Here is a 20,048-nt window from a genome sequence, read left to right on the forward strand (position 1 = left end):
AATTCCTGCCTGGATGGCTGTCAAATGACAAAGTTGACCAGTACCTTTAGGGGATGAGGAGCTGAGGCAGGGGGCTCCTGAGAAGTGAATATGCAGTGGACAGTGACATTCCCCTGGCTGTCCATGCCTGCACATGTGTACAGTCCAGCAGGCAGTGAAGAAAGGGATATGGAGCAAAGACCAGAGGGACAAGCAGGAACACCACAGCCTTCTGATTTTCAGAAATATCTCCAATGCCCTATTTCCAGACATGTAAAGTGAAAGGTTAAAGAAGCTCTGAGGAGCTCTCTGTATGGTAACTATAAAGTAACAACTGGTGTTTTACCAATTCCATGGTAGACAACTCAGATTCTGCCTATTAAAAGTGAGACTTTTCATGTTAATGCATCTCTTCTTGTCCTAAAGTATTTTGATGTAGTATGCAGCTTTCCTTGGTGTAAAACTTTGAAGCTATTCAGCTATCCAGAAGAACATAAGTGGCAATGTCTGTTCAAGAGAGCAGTTGTAGGCAGCTACTCAAATGCCTGTGTCCATGGATCTTCACAGAAATTCAAGGAAACTCAGTAAAATGGTGAAGCGAGCTTGAGGCATTTACCTAGGAGTGTTGGGGGACAGCCAGCTTAACATGAGCCAGCAGTGTGCCCAGGTGGCCAAGGCGGCCAACAGCATCCTGGCCTATATCAGGAATACTGTGGCCAGCAGGAGTAGGGAAGTGATCATGCCTCTCTACTCAGCACTGGTGAGGCCTCACCTCGACTACTGTGTTCAGTTCCGGGCCCCTCACTACAGGAAGGACATTGAAGTGCTGGAGCGTGTCCAGAGGAGAGCCACCAAGCTGGTGAGGGGCCTGGAGAACAAGACATATGAGGAGAGGCTGAGGGAACTGGGCATGTTTTGTTTGGAGAAGAGGAGGCTGAGGGGAGACCTCATTGCCCTCTACAGCTCCCTGAAAGGAGGGTGTCGAGAGGTGGGGGTTGGCCTCTTCTCCCAAGGGAATAATGAGCAGAAGAAATGGTCTGAAGTTGGGGCAGGGGAGGTTTAGATTAGATATTAGGAAGAATTACTTTCCTGAGGCAGTGGTCAGGCACTGGAACAGCCTGCCCAGGGAGGTGGTGGAGTAACCATCCCTGGAGGAGGTATTTAAGAAACATGTAGACATGGCTCTTCAGGGAATGCTCTAGTGCCCGAGATGATTGGTTTGTGGGTGGGTGTGATGTGGTGGGGTGTTGTGTTTTGTGTTTTGTGTTTTGGTGTTGGTGTGTTTGGTTTTTTTTTTCTTTTTTTTTTTTTTGCATAGTTGCCTGAGTCCACTGGAGACATGTGTTAGTGTGTGTTGGAGATCTGTGCCAGGTAAAAGGGTACCTGACATTCAGGCTGTGCATCTTATGACTTCCTTATCTGATAAGTGCCAGCAATTGCAGTATGTAGGAATTTTTAATATACAGTAAGTTCTTTAAACTCGGGCAACAAAAAACACAGGCAACCAGATCGCTGTTTGCTACAAGTACCTGGGACACATGCTATTGTTTTCAAAAGATTAAGGAATTACACGTTGAGAAATATTCCAACAGTAAAGGTTTATGACAATAAACTGACAAAAAGGAGATTTGCAATGCAGATGTTTAATCCTAAGGCTGTGATCTAAAAAGGTGTCGCTTTCTCACCTCTTTTCTCTGTTTTTCCCTTACAGGATCATTTGCTTTAAATGGGATGTTGTGCATATAGACTAAAGGTGTTTCCACTGGTAAAACACTGTTCCCAAACAAAGTGTTTTTTTCCTACAAGTTGAGGTGCTGAGCGAAAAAGAACGCGTAGGAATGAACTATGTGGCCCTTTCTTTTGAAGGGCAATGCTTTACGTTATCTCTGTCAACTGAAGAATCGGGGCAGTCAGACAGGGAATGCCTGGTGGCTTTGACCTAAACTTATCCTACTTGTGAAATATGCTATTCGGTACTTATGATTTCCATTTGCCCAAGAAGCAGTTCCTCCAGGTTACACGGTGGCTGACCCCCACTGTCACCTTGAGGGAAACATCTGAGAAGTCTGCTATATGCCATGCAGAAACCAATCTGTTACAGCAGCAGAGCTCTTCCCTCCCACCTTGCCTGCCCGAGTCTGACAATGATACCTTCATCCAGGGAAAGGACCAGAGGGCTGATTAAAAATAAGGGTGACCTTTTTTTTTGACATGTCAAAATCTTTCATTTCTTCTTTTCCCCAAGATTATTTCTCATCCACACTTCAATGAAAAATGGTCTTAAGTTTTTTTTTTTTTTTTTTTTTTTTTTGCATAGTTGCCAGAGTCCACTGGAGACATGTGTTAGTGTGTGTTGGAGATCTGTGCCAGGTAAAAGGGTACCTGACATTCAGGCTGTGAAACAAAGTGGTAGTGTTGTAGCTTAGTTGTTGGTAGGTTTTTTAAATTTAGGAACAGTAGATATTTTCCTACCAACAATTACTATTCAATTATGTGTTCAATTATGTTTTGGGAACATGGAGTTGTGTACCTATCTTTTTAGGTATCATATGGTTCCGTTTGCTGAAGAATAAAAGGAAAAGTATTTACTATAAATAATCTACGCTTATTGTTATGCACCCAATTTAGAAATTCCCAGCCTCCAGCTCTTCAGAAAAAACTGGTTTTGTTCGGTATGATTATTGCTTTTTCTTCTCTTCATTCTGTTTTTTTAACTGCCAGTGACTGTGAATCTGTAGCCATCGGCTGATGTTTGCTGTATCTTGTTTTTGATAGAAGCTGACTACACATGAGGAACTGAGAAGCAGTTGCCCTGAAGTTGTCAATAATGCAAGAACCTGGAGGAGTCTGAGAGACCTCCATGGTGCTCAGTGTTGCAGTGCCAAAGCTTCCCCAGTTTTGCTGACTGTTAAAGAACTGTGCTTTCCGATTCTTCCTATTCTAAGAAACTCCTAAATATGGGCTTACTCTGGCAAGGTCATTAGCCCTGAAACACTAAGAAAGCCACTATATTTCCTGGATTTCTATGTTGGATCCAACTTCAGAATTGCCAGTACTAGACTGAAGGAATGGTGTCAAAAAGTATGCAAGTAAGAGATACAATAATACAATAATAGAAATTCTGCTCTCACAGTAGTAAATTTATCAGAGATAACTTAGTGCTGAAGAACTGCAAAACGAGGAAGAATAGGCTTGCCACAGAAATAAATTAGTAAGTGGAAAGATTTTTCTGAACATTATGAGCAGCCAACATTGCCTCTGAAGTGGTTGTGTGGATGGGCTGTTGATCTAGTTGTGAGTCTGGCAGCAAATTCTGAATACAGAATGCATCTGGGACTTTGTCCTCAACAAAATTTGTGCGTGTTCTTAGTGCAGTTAGTGGAAGAGTAATGACCTGTTGCTTCAGCTCCTGAATACTTCTTTTCAACAAGGCTGTATTTAGAAGAGTAGAATTTGACAAATTAATTAGGAATATAGGGCACTTTTTGACTTGATGAAATTTAAATAGTTAATGATTGCTTATACTCGAGACCTGTGGAATTGTGGCATGCCTCAGCTAGACTATGCAAAAGTGTTTGTACATGCTTAGAACTGGAGCTTTACTTTTGATAGGAGGTTGGACAAGGCAGCCAGGATTCCTTTGTTTTGCCAGGGAAAGCAGAACACTCCTTGAAAGGACTTCCTTTTTAAGATTTTTGTTGAATGAAATAGGTAGGTTTTGATCACTGGGCAGTACATAGTGCATCTGTATTACAGCAAAGTCAATTCCAGCCTGCTCTACATTCTTCCTCTTCATCACCAGCTGAAGTTAGAGACTTGGAAAATAATCTAGGTGAAAAGAGATCTCTGGATGCTGTCTAGTGCAATGCAGCTATTCAAAGTAGAACCACCTAGATTGGCTTTCACACAGCCGTCTCCAGTTGTGTTCTGGGGATCTCCAAGGATGGGCATTCATTTTCATTGTGTTCTTGGTCCAGTGTTTGGCCACCTACATAACAATTGTTTTCAATTATTATTTAATCAGTATTTTCTATATTGCAACTTCAGGTTGTGGCTTCTCATACTATCACTGTTCACCTCTAAGTCTATTTGTCTACTGTGCCCTCCATTTAGGTAATGGAAGACCGTTAAGACCATAAGCAGATGTTTCTTCTTTTCTTAAGAGTGAACAAACCCACTCTTTCAGTCTCTCCTTCTATACCATGTGCAGCAGAATTTTTGTCCCTTACCTGTGTCACAGCTCTGGATTCACTCTAAAAGGTGCAGTGATAAGCTTTGTTTCCAGCTGTGCAGGTTGGTAATAAGCAAGTACTTGTTCCAAGCAATAGCTAACATGTTGGAAGTTACTCAGCTTGGCAACTGTAAGAAAAGAGTTAAATGCTAAGTTCTGTTTTTTGCTGAGATACCACAAGCCAGTATCACAGACTTGTTCCTTTCATCACGCGCTGCTGTGTTTTTATCCATCACTCTAAAATCAGACTGCGTAGTCTGTCTAAAGAATTAAAGAAACAGAAAACTGTATAGTAGAAAACCAGTAGTATTATCTAAGATGACTGGTTTGGGTAGGTTTTTTTGGTTTGTTTTAGGGGGCATTAATCACCAAAAGTAATGAAAATAAACTTACTGGAAAGATAAGTTAGTTTGTGGTATAACATGACAACTAAGTTACAAACTATAAATGTCAGTTAAATTTGTGCTAATGTGTATTTTGAAAAGCACAGTACTTACTAGCTATACCAAGGTATTCATTCTGATTTACTATGTGACTTAAAGTTGGTTTAAACATCTGGAATGGAACAAGTTCCCTTTAGTGTGTGAGCTAAACACATTTCTTAAAGGACCTTTTGTCTTTCAGAGTCATTTAACCTCATCTGGCAAATTTTCCTATTTATTTAGAAAACATAAGCTACAGTTGCCAGTTTTGTCATATGATAACTAACACCATCATAATACAATGGAACTTTGTGTAAACAGATGAAAAAAGTGTACACATCAAAAGATTCAAGAAGATGCCTAATTTGCTAAAAGCAAAGGAGCTGTTTGAGATAGCAATATGTAATCCTGTTTGAGATATTAATGTGCAAAATAGATTAACATGATGTGAAGTTGTACTTAAAATCAGGCTGGAACATTTTATAAAGTCAGCTTCTCTGCAATTTTAGATTATTTTATTTTCCCTTTACTTTTGTCTTTTTCTAAATATTAATGGAACTGCTTGGGAGTTCAGAAAGCAACCAAATTTGCTCATTCTTTTTTTGCAACTTGAGTCAGCAAATGCCAAGTGATTTTGCCTTAAGTCTAAATCCAGTATACATTTGATAACCAATTTATTGGATGCTTATTGTAATAGCTTACATTAAAAATGTACCTCTTGTCAATCTTTTGTCTCAATTTCCTAACTCTCCTTTAGCTAGAGAAGTTAGGTAGCATCCTGAATTTTTGGAAAACTTGATGAAAGATGAGTGTGCTGAAGGACTGCTACTTATCTTTGTTGCCTAACACCAGGCATGAAAACCTCTCCTGGTTTCCTCCTGCTTTTGTACTGATAAAGCCATAGTTTGTAAGATCCATAAGCACTCAAGACTCTTTAAGCAATCTGCTAGAAACTTCCCAGGTAAGGAACTATGTTAGTAATGGTAGATTTTTTGGTGTTTCACAGCTGATAAAGATCACAGTGCTGGTTAGAACATCACTATGCTTGGCTTAGATACCCATTAAGTTAGTTACTGTTTTAGAAAAAATCTGTCACTGAAATATGGTGGTTTAGCTAGCATTTTAATTTATCTTCCATAATATCTTAGTTGTGCTTCTCTGTGTTTCTTCTGTATAGCAGACCTAAGGCATTTGAGACTTAAAGGTCTAGTTCATCATCCTTGCTTCGTCAAAGAGTACGTGTTCTCCTGCAGTTCAGTAAAGTCAGTGTCACTTTATAGTTCAAAAATTAAATTAAATGTTAGCACAAATGCTAGTGCCTGGCTGGAATTTTAACATTACTGTGGGTAATGTCTCTTTAATTTCATTAACATTCATATAGTGCAGATTGAATAAATGATGGAATTGGCACTGTAAGCTCATAGGTTTAAAAAGCTGCAAAAAAAAAGGAAAAATACTACAATAGTCAGGGAAATGTTTAGGAGGCATGCCTTTTCTTCTTCAAAAATATAGGAAGCATTCCAGCTTTATGGACATGCTTTTTGTTGTTTTTACCATGAATCTCTAGGTTCCCAATTAGGGAGGAAAAAACCAAAAACATGTACAACAGACACCCTTACCTCTTCAGCCCCTTTACGTAGGGTTTGATGAAAGACAGTCTTTAAGACTTTTTTAGGTAATTTTGGTGGGTCAATATGGGGAACCCAGACATGTAACTCAGGCCACAGCTTGTCTTGAGAGGGAGCCAGCCATCCTGTGCACATCAGACTATTTTGGGAGCAGAACAGCAGGTATGTGGGAGGACAGAAAGCCACCTCTACAGGGTGGTTTGATACCTCCTGTTCTGAGCAAGTATCTAGCTCTTCCTGTGTGTTAGCATGTGGAGGATTGGCTGGGTGGCACAGCATAAGGACTCTTTTGCTGCTGGTGCTCTTTTTAGAGCAGATATAAAAAGTAGGAGAGATCAAATAAAGAAAATAAAATGAAGGGTATTTTCTCTCCTACAGTTTCTCCTGAACCATCCAAATCCCCTATCTTGAAATGGTTAACTCTCTTGTCTTTGATTAAATCGTCTCTTTAGGTTTCTATCTTAGTTTTATCTTTGGCCTGCACTGCTTTTGAAGTTTCAGCGGAGTTCTTGAGTACAAAGCTAGCAAACAGCTCTATTTCAACAGAGTTATATCATTGAAAAGTCTAACAGATCACTTTGTCCTTGGAATAAGGTTATGAGATACCTATCTTGACTGGTCATGAAGAGAGTAAATTAGCAGATTAAAAGAACTTGCTTTTTGCATTCGGTTAGCTTGAAATTAACACTAGAATGAATGACAACAGAAGTCCTCCAAAAAAGGGTTGCTGTTTGAGGGTTATTTTTGAAAGACGGTCAAACACAGTCGCTATAAGCCTCCATATAAATCCGAAAGTTTCAATTTAAGAAATAAAAAATAAAAATTAGCAAATCCCATACTTACTGTCTTGATGGTGTGTCCATACTGTTTTAGATGTATGAGCCAACTAAGTCCTAATCATAAAAACAAATGCACTGTGCAGGAACAGAGGATAACCAGGAATGTATTCCTTGATTTCTTTTGTACTGTCTGCCATAAGAACAGCAGTTTTGGTGGCTCTACTGGGATTTATTTTATTTTAGGAGAGTTTGGGATTTGGATAGAGGTATTAACTCTAGATCTCTTAGTGTGGCAAAGGATTAGATGATGTGGTTAAAATTTACTATACTTCATTATGTTCAAATTACCTTGCTGTTATTTAAAAGTCAAGCTTGCAAAGAGCTATCCTAGAGAGTGATTTGCATCTTACTGTATCTGATGCAGGGACACATTTTAATGTCTGAGATAGCAGTAACTGAGCAGTCTGAAAAAATGACCCTCATGTTGTGGAGACAAGTTTAAAAGCTAAGTAACTTTCTAGTTTTTATGAATTCACAGTTGTCTTTCTGCTTTGAAAAGAGAAAAATTTGGGGAGGTAATAAATGTAAGTGGTCATTCTCTGACCACAGGAACTCATTCTGCAAAGCTGAACTCTTTATACCGTCCAGATGGATCATTCACTCTGTCCAGCAGCGAGAGTTTCCCAGTAGGACAAGTAAATTTATTAAGTCTTGAACTAGACTTCAGATAGGAATTAAACGTTCTTTAGTTATCTTCTTGCCAAGAGAGATAAGCCTGTTTTATGACAGTAAACATGTAAGAAAAAACCAAAAAACTATTTTTTGTCTTATCTAAGTTACTGAGCCTGCAAGCCAACTGTAAGCATTGCTGACTTGATGAAGACAATTCTGGCAGGTGAATGGGGCCCACTGAAGACTCAAATGCTCCTGCTATGCCCACTCTAATGTGGAATATTATGAATACCTTGATTTACACAATCTGCACTCCTTTTAAAGAATACTTTTTTTAAAAAATAGTCTGAAATTAGAGATTGGAAAATTAATCTTGGGAAGTTTATGCTTTTATTCTGCATCAGATGAGGTGCTAAAGCCCAATATTTTGGTTTTTTGTTTCGTTTTTCTTTGATTACATGTCAAGCCTCTTTTGAAGTTAAAATACAAAAGAAATTTCTCATCATTTTATTCTGAAAGGGGCACTAGAAAGCACAGGAATTATGTCTCAGTAAGTGTCACTTCTTAGATTTTGTGCATGTGTGTCTTTGGGGCAAGCAAATACAAATTTTGTCTTGAAATAAAAGAGAACCCAAAATAACATCATGAAAAATAATAAATCTAGTCTTACAGAATAAGGAGAATAAGGAGAAACGACAAATTTGACATGACAAATTTGAACGAAAGTTTCTCTTCTACAGATAGCTAGAATGAAAGACGATAAGAACTGTGTCAAAAAAAGAAGGTGGATCACTTTATATTGATTTGAGTCTGGTTGGAAACATGTTGAACAAGACTAGACTAGATAGATCAGATCAGCATGCTATTACTTTTCTAATTTAGTTTACTGTGTACTTCACCTCTTGGAGCATAGATAAGCATGGAGTGACAGAAAAATGCCTTGAAATGTAATATATGATATATTCATGTATATTGTTATGTAATACATAAATACATTATGTGTAATGTATTTCTACTGCATATAAAATAACACAAAACTATATATATTGAAATGCAGTGATGAAAAATGACACTTGTTTTGGTAAATGTTACAAAGTTAGCAATAGGAAAGTGTTATCGTTGCCGTGGGGTAGCTTGATGATATTAATAAATAATAATAAAATATTCTCCCCAATAGAAAAGCAACTGTATCTGTGTTAGCTTTAGAGAAGAATGATAAAGATTTACTACTTGTGACATAAATACCAAAATTTGGTATTCTTAATATGAGATGCAAAGTTCCAGTCTGCCCCTGCCACTACTTTGTTTTTAGCGTAGGTGTGCTCTGTCTATTCCCTATGGTAGACTATCATTGAGGGCAGCGGGTAGTCTGTTGCCTGGTTTCTTACAGTTTACTTGACTGAGATCCTAAGATGTAAAAAGCCAGGACCACATACAGCTGGGTAAAGAGTATTGTTGCATGGGGAAAAGGAGTTGGCAGTTTTTCTTGTGTGCAAAGTGGAGATGAATTAAATTGTAGGAGAAAAGTGCCATATGTGAGAATTTCAATAAAGAAGCATTGTATTCAGAAAATACTCATTTACAATATGGCAATAACTTACCATCCCCTCTGAATTGCTTCAGTTTTTATCGTGTATCACTTTCTGCTTAGAGGGCATGTTCCTTTTCTGCACCCGCATTACCACTTCCATTTGAGGACTGAGATGGAGACTTCTGTAGGTCAAATCCATGCAGGCTTTTGTGTTGCATGGTCCTTTGAAGTGCTGTGTGTCACGTATTTCACTCAGACTTGGATTTGGGATATGTATCTCACAGCTATGTCAAAAAATCTGGTGTAGATTTCACAGAACATGCTTTTCTGCCAGCTAGATAGAAGAGATTTCTTTGCTTTTGATCCCCAGCCTGTGTAAGTTTGTACATGACTTTGGGATAACTTTCTATGATATTCTGTTTGACTTCACTTGCGACTTCTTTTAGCAGCTTCCAGAAAAGTAATTATCAGCCTGCTAGGATCTAAGTGACATCACTCAAATATTTTCTGATACATTTGAGACCTTGATGTTACTCTACATATCTTTTCTTTTTCTTTTTTTCAGAAGGCCTGACATGAAGTGCAGAGAGGGATGCATGACTGAGCAAAGGAGAAAAATTTCAAAAACTTTTCTTTTTTTATGTGTACAGATACAAGCAGAGAACTCGTCTAATTCAGAACTGTTGCAATCACTGTGAAGTGGTTTGAGTTAAAGAACATCCTAGCCTCTGGACGACATTTGGAGATAGTCGAAAAAGATCACTTGTTTTTTGAAGTGAAAAGCCAAAAGTAGAAAGCCAAAATAGAGGAGAAAGCCAAAAATAGAGGGGAATAAAAAGGAAATTTTACATACCTCTGGACCCATCAGTGAGTGGCAGTTATTTGTTAAAAGAAACAAATCTGGCTGATGGCCTCTGATAAGAAACTCGCTTAAGATAAGAAAAAGAGTTTGATGGTGATTCAGTTTAACTAGTGGTTACTGGTTGACTAGCTGATGATTAGCAGAGTCATTTACTGGGATGCCAGGGATCTTAGCAACAGGTAAAGGAGGAAAATAAGTTGAGTTGACTAAAGATGTTTGTAAAACAAATAAACAAAAAATTCCGAAAGCTTTGATCTTGTCTACATTTCCTCTACATAAAAAACCTGCATTTCAAAACTATGCTAAAATGAAGAAATCATGGATGTATTGTTTGGACATATAAATGAATCTGACTCTGGTTGTTACTTTTTTAGAAGGGAGAGAGGGGAAACTACTGCAGACCTGAGACAATTTTAAATGTTTTAATTGGAGTGGTGTGTTTCATATAGCTCTCTAGAGCTTCTTTACGTGTCATACTCATAGCTTATGAACAACACTATATTGTGTAAATACACAATGTGGATTTAAAATAATCATTGCACCTGGTGGAGATTCTTCTCCTCCTGAACATGTCAGAGAGCAGTTCTTACCCAGTAGAAGCATAAACCTGGTGTGGGGTCTCTCCCCCCAAGTTTGTCACATATACTTTACTAGCTGATACCATGCATAACTTAAGAAATCGTTTGTTGTATGTATAAGTGAGCTAAACTTCTAGATATATTCTTCTGGAAATATTAATCCATCAATGGGACATGATAATAGATTCTGTTGTGTCTATTTATGGCTCTGTGAACCATAGTAATGTTTTCTGTAATTGAGACATCTCGATTTGTGAAAGCCCTCAAACTACATGAAGATATTTTTATAGCTATGATGATTTTATTTGGTTGATCTTGAGAAATGTGTTGGGAGTGGAGAATTCACTCATAGTTTTGGCACAGATTGGATTATTTTGTTTTGTTATTTCTATAGGAGTGTTTTACGTGTTTCTCCTGATACCAGCTATTAATATGATGTTGTAAGGTACTGAAACCTACTGAAATCTGGGTTTAGTCATGTGGAAAAGGTACAGGAAAAGATTCAATGTGTTTTGTACTTGCTGGCTAAACCCCATGATGTAGTCTCATAGTTGTGGGCCCTGATTCATAAAGATTTAATCTGTAGCTGTGTTCCAGTAGCAGCTAGCCCACTTGTGAGGCATGTACCTTCATGTCTTGAGTCTGGGTGGTCTTATGATCTCACTGCAGATTAGAAATGGAGATCCCTTTAAAAATAAGACTGAGTGGACTTTAAGATGGTGGGGAGCTTCTAATTGAGCTCAAGTAGTTTCTTAGCTATTGCACTGTTTTCTGTGTGACACACCTTGAATTGAGATATTCATACTGTGCTTCATGGCTATTGTGGGTTTTTGTCAAATACAGGATACGGGCATATGCAGGACTGCCCACTGAAAGGTTTGCTCTGTGTAAGCTCCCTGGCTTTGGCATAGGAAATGAGGAATAGGTTTCTTGTTTTATTCCTTTAGATCCAAGGCTTAGCTGGAGGCAGGCACCAAACAAGCTGTAATTAGAGGAAGTCCTTACTGCTGCCAGTTTTTCATTTGCGTGTTATTACACTAAAAAATGAAGCTGTGACTCTGAGAAGGAGAGGCAAAGGTTAAGCAATTCTTGCCTTCTGTCTCACAGCACAGGAATCAGAGTCCCTAATCTGGCATCCTGCCTTACTATCACACTGCACCCCTTCAGCTCACACTCTACAATCACGCAGACTGGAAGTTATCTTAGTATATGGGGCTCGGGAAAGACAGCTCTGTGACTAACCCTGATCAAACTCAAGGCATTGTTCTAAACAACGCCATGAAATATATTACAAATAGTGACATAAATTGACATGGCATATAAATCAGAAAATCAGTATGCCAGTGGTTTCATAGACTATACTAGTACTCTTTGATCCTTAATTCTTGTTTTGAATGACTAAAGCTCAAATTTTATCTGTCACATCATGACTTAAATACAAATATAGGCAGAATTTACTGTCTGAAATGTTGCAAATATTGCATAATAAACTGTGGAATGTAATAAGGTTATTTAAAACTGTTTTGTTGGCCCAAATGTTAGGAGTGTTTTAATGATCTGCTCCAGATCCTCCAAGTAAAAAGAAAGGACAGTATTACCAATGTCTTGGTTAACCTGGGAATTTGGACTCTTTTTGACTCTATGAAAATATCTTACAGTGTGTGAAATATCTTAACATTTACATTTAAGACACACATTGGTTTTGGCTTTCCAATGACTCTCAGTTAGATGGTTTCTTTACCTTTCTTTCAGAAAAGACGACGGCGGATTGACCGAAGCATGATTGGGGAGCCAACAAACTTTGTTCACACAGCTCATGTAGGATCAGGAGACCTATTCAGTGGAATGAATTCGGTAAGCATGAGTGAGTGAATAATATTTCACCTTAGAATACAGGAACACCATATATATATATTGTGGCTGAAGCAACGAGTCTTTCAGCTATAAGAAAGAATCTCTATAAAACAGAAGAACAACCTGCTAGTATCTTAGTTCCAAGTCCCAAACATCTATTATGGAATATCATTCTTAAAATTTCTGTTATTTACTGACAATACATAGTAGATGCTACATAAATTGTGCAGATTATCACAGAATCACGTGGGGTTGGAAGGGACCTCTGGAGATCATCTAGTCCAACCCCCCTGCCAAAGCAGGTCCACCTAGAGCAAGTTGCACAGGAACATGTCCAGGTGGGTTTTGAATGTCTCCAGAGAAGGAGACTCCCCCACCTTCCTGGGCAGCCTGTTCCAGTGCTCTGCCACCCTCGAAGTAAAGAAGTTCGTCCTCATGTTTAGGTGGAACTTCTTATGTGCAGAATACTTTTTTAAAAGTCTTTCTGATGGCATGTATGAAGTAAAATAGAGATATATTTGAAAATATACTAGGCTATGTTAGAGAAAACTTTTTAAAGTGTCTTATAATTGACTAGATTCCTTACCTTAAATACTTGAAGCTATTTTAAGTATAGCTCATGTAAAACTCTAAGTTACCTTGTTTTATAATACACACAAATATTTTTGAGTGTCCTTGTTTTTGTCCTTTTCTATGTTCTGAATAATTTCCAGAGCACCAGAGCAAGCAGTGAAGTCACAGGCAAGGTGTTGTGGCTTCCTGTAGATGATAGGAGCAATAAAGATTTTTATCTGTCTCAAAGTGAAAAACAGAGGCTAAGATAGATGCAGAAAATCAGCTTATGAGGATAGATTTCTTTTGTACACCTTCCTATTTATGTGAAATATCAATCTGTTTTTAAGGTCAATAATATGCAACATAGGAATGTAGATAATGATGGAAAATACTTCTTGACTGTAATAATTCTTCTTAAAGGAAAGAAACATTTTGAGATGAAAATTATGAATAATAGTTCTTGACAGAAGACAGAGTTCTGTCAGAGGTATCAGAATAGACAGTTATAAAGGAAAGAGGCAGTTTTAATGTAAGCAGGTGAAGTCATTTGTAGTTTCAACTAGTTTACAGCTTACTGAGATCAGACAAAAGCTTTTGTAACTCAGTACATATTGGGGAAGGGCAAAGGTAGAGAATCTGACATGAGAAAGAAAATACTACTTTTTCCCAAAAACAACATAATGGGTTGGAAGTGATTTGTACTAAAACATCTATCAGCAAGTTAAATGGACAACTTCAACTTGATAACATTAAGTTAAAGTTAATTACTTATTTAATACACTATATTACATTAATATTTAAAGCCACTACAAATGGAAATAAAGTGAGCAGCTTGCTTCTGTTTTTTTTCAAAACATAGCTTTTTGCTTTGTTGTTCCTCCCGTGAGAGCCTTCATTATTCTCACAGCTCAGCTGCCTCATGTGAGGTTTGTGGGGATTGCTCTTTCACCTCAGACTTTCCCCCTGTTTACCCTCACCTTTGCCTTATATGATATCCAATTCATCTCCAGATAGTAAGTAATCATTATTTTCTCTCTACATGAAATTTGTCATTTTGACTGGTCATAACTGGCTATCTATCTCTCTTTTTTTCATTTAGTAATGTACTGCATCAGTGGGCAGTGATTTTTCTGAATCCTGATAGAAAGCATCTGTATGCAAAAAATAATCTTTTTTTTTCTCCTCTCTCTTCAGATGCACAAATCTCTACTTTTTCCACACTGCTTATTTTCCTGCCTCTTCTGCGTTGACTTGTTGTCGTATACTGCAGCCAGTCTCGTGTTCATTCTTCGCAGTGTAAATTCCAAGATTACAATGTTAACATTCAAATGGTTTTCTGCTGCTTTATTTCCTTTACAGTATGGATATTAGACTTCTTTGTGAACCTCCTTGTGCCTTCTCTCTTCTGAATACCTTGGGAGAGCCTTCTGCAGTTTCATTAACTTTTCCCCTATAAATTTAGTTCTTCATCCACTCTTTGCTCTGTGCTTTTTTTCATCAGCACTGTTCTTCATTATATATCCTTGTGATTCTGAGTACAGATTCTGACTACTGAAATATTTTGCTTTTCTTGTTTGCATTCTCTGTAGAGTGCCTTGCTCCTTTGTCAAAGGTACACTTAAACAGTAGGAGCCTTCTATGCACTTTCTTTATCATTCTCGTCACTTACTTTCTTATTTTATCTTCATATTCCATGGTGAAATCTCTTTCTTCTTCTGCTTCATATTCCTGTTTAGTTTTTGATTTAATGTATTCCATCCTTCTTTTCGTTTTCCCTTGTTTTCTTTCTCAAGGACCATCTATGCTATTTCCTAATTCGAAAAGGGCAGAAAAGAAAAGGATAGAAGGAAATCAATGAGGTAGATAAGCAGCACAACAGATTGTATGATCTTTAATTGGTGCAATCCTCTCCCCCATCCAAAGTCTTATCCTATCTAAATTAGGTATAAGAGAGAACAACCTTACTGTTATGTATCATCAAAGGAAGATCTTTAGGAAAGAAAAAAATAATAATTGCATTTCATAGTGTTTGTTCTTGTAACTCAAGACTGCCTCAAAAGGACAATGCTTCAGAAAGAATACCACCTTATAAGCCTACAATTGTTATACCTGGTTTTGCTCCGTGTTTTTAATATTGTATGTCTCCTACATAAATTTTCATATACAGAATAGCCACCAAACTGTTAATGCAATCAAGTTTACTTTGCTGCACTCTCTTTGCTTTAGGTGTAACAGCCTCTGCATTTTTGACTGATACCTCCTTGCCTACTATCTGTATCTCTCAAGTACCAGAGAAAATATTCTAACCTTTAGAAGAAGTACTCATAAAAATTTATGCAAGTGCCTTGCAATTTGTGTTGATTTGCTGTTCTCCAAAATTTTAAAGCCATGAAGGCAAGTTGTCAGGGTGGAAAGTGACATGGTCTTGCTCTTTATCACTAGAGGCAGGGTTCATTCAGATGAAATTTATGCCATCCTCAAGTAATTCTTGAGAACACATTTACATGTAGACTAATTCTTTTCTGAGGAAAAAAATATTAAATTCAAACTCCTTTTGTTCCAATGAGCAACAGAAGATGCTTGGTTAAGAAGATGACCAGCTTGATGAAACGTGAAAGTTCTTAAATACCACCCTGGTGACTTGGTTGCTCTTCTCCACACTTCCTTACTGAATTTGTAGTCAATGATGTCAGAACCACTAGAGTATTGGCCCTGAACACTTTCCTGTGAAGGAAATTGTGAATATAACATCACTTTGCTGGAGCTGAATCACTTATTTGAGCAAAGCCCCAAGGTTGAAAATGGTTTTACTTTGTGCTGCTTGGGTACATAAAAATCAGATCTTTTGGACCATGCTGTAGTATGCCATGCTGTTGAAGACAAAGATCCAAAACCAGGTTCTTTTTTTCACGTTGGTATGAGAAATATTGTGTAAGAAAGAGTTGTGATGATTAATTTTGTGTTTGTGCATGTGTTTTGCTTTGCTGTGGGAATGAATATACTTATTTTGTCCTTGTAGACAAGGAGAATATCATGCAAGTTAATATTTCTCCAGTGCTGTTTTAGTACAGCTTTCTAGTGACGTTTTGAGGTCTCTGTGAAGGAACATACATGTAACAACTGCAAGTGGTGTCCTGCAGGCATAAGATCTGCTGCAAGTTCAATTTCAGAAGCTATAGCCTTGAATGAATATGTTATTTTGTGCTCGTTGTGTACTTGTTATGTATTCTCTGCGGTGTATAGAGAAAAAGGCCAAACCTGTAAGGTTGGAGTTGTCTTCCTTCAGACACTTGGAGATTATTATTTTGACTCATGCAACACAAGCAGGAAAGAACTATGGATTCCCTTCCCTTTTGTTGATAAAGGCAATGAAAGCCATATGAAGTGCATGTCTTTATGTGTGTGTCTTGGGGATTTTTATGTATTTATTTGTATCAGGTTAAAATAAGCTATTTCCAGAGAAGTTGGTAGATTGAATATGGTTCTCTGGTTTATCTTACTTGGAAAAGAACATTTTCCATATAACAAGGTATTTTATGGCTTCTGAGGTGGAGTAGAGTTGGATACCAGTAAGAAATTTGATTAATTTTTTTTGAGCAATCAAGTGGTTCAGTAAAAGCCTGAATCAGCCAGTTTTCTTTGGGAGAGAGGGAAAACCTCAGCCTCAGCATCAGTTCTTCCATCTGTCCTGCTGAGCTGCCTGAAGAAGTGAAAATTTCAGCAAGCCTATGCTGCGCCTATCCTCATGCTAAAGAAATGTAGCTTTAATGGTAAAGGAGCACTTGATTCAGCAAGCCTATGCTGCACCTATCCTCATGCTAAAGTAATGTAGCTTTAATGGTAAAGGAGCACTTGAAAACCAAACCTAAACAAATAAAGTTGGAAACAAGAAGACATCACACCTCACTAACCACCTTTCTTGTTTTCTCTGCCCACCATCTGTCTCCAGGTCAGCTCCATTCAGAACCAAATGCAGTCCAAGGGAGGCTATGGAGGTGGTATGTCTGCAAATGTTCAGATGCAGCTTGTAGATACAAAGGCAGGATAACCTTGGGGAAACCTTTGCAGTAAGTACTGCACTCTGCTTTTTAGGCGTTGTAAGAGTAGTAGGAAGAATTAGCTCCCTATAAATAGCTCTGTCTTTATGATGCCCAATTTAAGAATGCAGTTCTGAGTAGAAATTTCAATACCATGTAAGCGTGCTATTTTTTTATGCAATGAACAAGCGATTGTCCTCCTGATTGCATCAGTCCTTCCATAAGCCTGTTTTATACCTGAGATGATATTGTAGGTAAATCTTCACAAGTGAAGTTAGTTGTATAACAAATTTCAGAAGAATACTGTGATATGATTAGGGCACCATTTTTGGTTCCATCCATTTAAGTATAATATATAGTGTGTTAAATCAATGAATAGCAATGTTACAGAAGGAAAATGGTTACTCAGAATGTTCAAAAGCTTATTGTGTGTTTTCTGTCTTCCAGGTTTATGTGAGTTCCTGTATCTTCTTTCCTGTGTCCCCTCTTTTGCCTTGGTGACTGCTTTCTGTGCTCATGACAAGAGAAGTGATGGCTCATTATTCACCCTTTGTGATTATTCCAGTGAAAAGTTGCTGTTCTGCTCTGATGATGCCATTTATCAGATTGGTCCAACCGTGCCTTTCAGTGGCATGCACACATTGGCCTCTACCAGTATCATGGACATAGAGCTGTATAGGATTGTTTTTAGCTTTTTGTTTAAGGCAAATTAAAGCACCAAACTTAGCTTTCCTCATCCCTCACAAATACTAATGCGCAACACTCCGTTGCTTTTTAGTCTTTAATCTTTTCTTCACTCAAGTAATTTAGAAATGAGTGAGTTTTGATTAATGTCGTCAATCATCTGTTGTTCATACCCATTTTGGAAAGGTCTAGGACCTGCAAGCACAAATTACTATTTCATACAAAATCAGCAGAGTAGACAACCGCATGCTTTGTGAGGTTGCTTTGTATGGTGGCCTGCTTGGTGCTAGAAGGAAAAAAAAAAAAAAAAGCTTCCTGTAGACTGGTGAAAAATTTTGCTGTGGCACCAAGTCATGCCTGTTTCTGAAAAAGGACTTGTAACTTAGCTGCTTCAGAGTTATGTCTTTATTTTAGTTTTTATCCAACTGGTCTTGAAATAATAAAGAGAGAGCTTGCATTCATGAGGCATTTGTTGTAAATGTTCAGTATATTTATTTTAAAAGAGCTGACCTTGAGACTGTAAACCAGTGTAGTACCGTATCTAAGTGTTGTGGAAGCGCGTTAGTCTATTTAAAAAAGAAAAGCATCATGTTTGGCTGCTGCTTTTTCTTTCTGTAATTTTTCTTGATTTTAAGCTGTATGGTCATTTCCAGTAGCAGCATGTCAGACTGCCTGAAATATTAGCTGAAAAGTTTGGTAGACCTCTCTAAGTAGTTGGCAGTTTCTGTGTACTAAATATTTAGGGGCCATGGAAGTTGCTAAGAGCAACATTCTAATCTGGCAGAACAGATGCCAATGAAAACAACATACAGGGTGACTTTTTACTAAGTCAGTAAATGCCTTTTGCTCAGGTTCCAAAGCATGTTTCTTTCACATGTTGTGAAATTGTATTTTAATATTGCACTGTTTTCAGATTATCTCTGTAAATGGTCCCCTTTTTCCTCCTTGGTGGTGGTTTGAGAGAAGTCAATGATTAGAGTCCTGGTTGAGTTAAATTTTTATCTGAAAAAAAAACCCAAAAACATCCAAACAATAACTGAGCCTATTCAGACCCATTTTTATATGTAAACACACATGTGTTCATAACTACAGATTGCTGTCATAAATTATTGTTTTTCCATCCTTTGCCTGATTTCACATTGCAACAGCTGTCAGGTTGATTTAAGCGTGTATGAACCTACCTACTCTTCTCTCTCAGTTTGCAAGCAACACACAAAATATAGGGTTAACCTTCCCTAGGTTGTATTCCAGTGGTAGGTGTCAATTACCTGGTTGAATAGTTTGAATTAGGTTGGGTAGTCTTCACTGATAAAGGTACTGATTCATGACAAAAGAAGATCAAGATGTTAAGCTGGCAGTGCAGTGATATATGTTTTCTTAGGGGTCAACATTTTCAATGCCACTTTATCAATGAGTCCTAAATATACTATGACTATAAAATTATTTGAACTTTGTCATTGGTAATAGGGGCTTACATTTGCTTGCCAAACCTATCTTGCACTTGTCAAAATGTTTTCAGCTCAATAGCCAGGAAAAAATTTGACATATTTTTATAACAGACACACTTTTTTTGTACATTGTGTTCATTCTTGAATAAAGTCAGTTCAGTGTTGGCTTGTAGATATTAAAAGGAAAGTATTGACTTTGATTCAATAAATGTTTTCTTTCAGTTGGTGGCCTACCCTTTTTCTTTTTCATAAGTTACATTTTCATTAGAAAATACTTGCAGCCTATGGACAAGTTTGTGACGAAAATTCTCTGACAAGTAACCTATTAGTGTCAATAAGTAATTTGCAGGCTTCAGGTTTTTTCATGCCATTTGACCCTTTTGTTGTGAAATGGATTAAACCTTAATTTTATTGGCACTTGAGTTGCATTGACTTAAAATGTATGCCAGGGGCTTCTGCAGGGATCTTCATTGGAAGGTTTCTTAAAACATACATTGGAAAACTTTATATACAGGATTTATTTCCTTTTGACTGCAGCTGGTATGTATGTTATTTTCTTGATTGTTATGCAGATTACTGTAGTGGTCAGTAGAAGACTTAATTATACAACTAAGCATCATAATTTACACATCTGCATTACATATACCTGTAAGGCACTATATTGTCTACTCTTTATTTGGCTCAATTAATTTTTATATTTGACACTTTGAAAGTTAATTCCTTAAGCACTGATTTACTAGTTTAAACTTCACGCTACATTGTTTTAAAGACTGATAATTAATTCTTTA

General features: G+C 37.5%; 1 protein-coding gene across 1 annotated transcript in view; it reads left to right on the forward strand.

Annotated features, from left to right (window-relative positions):
* The window catches only part of CDC42SE2 (CDC42 small effector 2), a 56,929-nt gene extending 37,448 nt beyond the window's left edge, over positions 1–19,481 (forward strand). Inside the window, exons 3-5 of the mRNA XM_014947647.1 lie at positions 12,435–12,536; positions 17,041–17,158; positions 17,576–19,481. Coding sequence (XP_014803133.1) covers positions 12,435–12,536; positions 17,041–17,139 — 201 coding nt within the window. The 3' untranslated portion in view covers positions 17,140–17,158; positions 17,576–19,481. The remainder of the gene's footprint in view (positions 1–12,434; positions 12,537–17,040; positions 17,159–17,575) is intronic.
* The last annotated feature ends 567 nt before the right edge of the window (positions 19,482–20,048 follow it).

Source organism: Calidris pugnax, unplaced genomic scaffold (assembly GCF_001431845.1).
Source record: "Calidris pugnax isolate Ruff unplaced genomic scaffold, ASM143184v1 scaffold156, whole genome shotgun sequence".
In the NCBI taxonomy this organism is placed as follows: domain Eukaryota; kingdom Metazoa; phylum Chordata; class Aves; order Charadriiformes; family Scolopacidae; genus Calidris; species Calidris pugnax.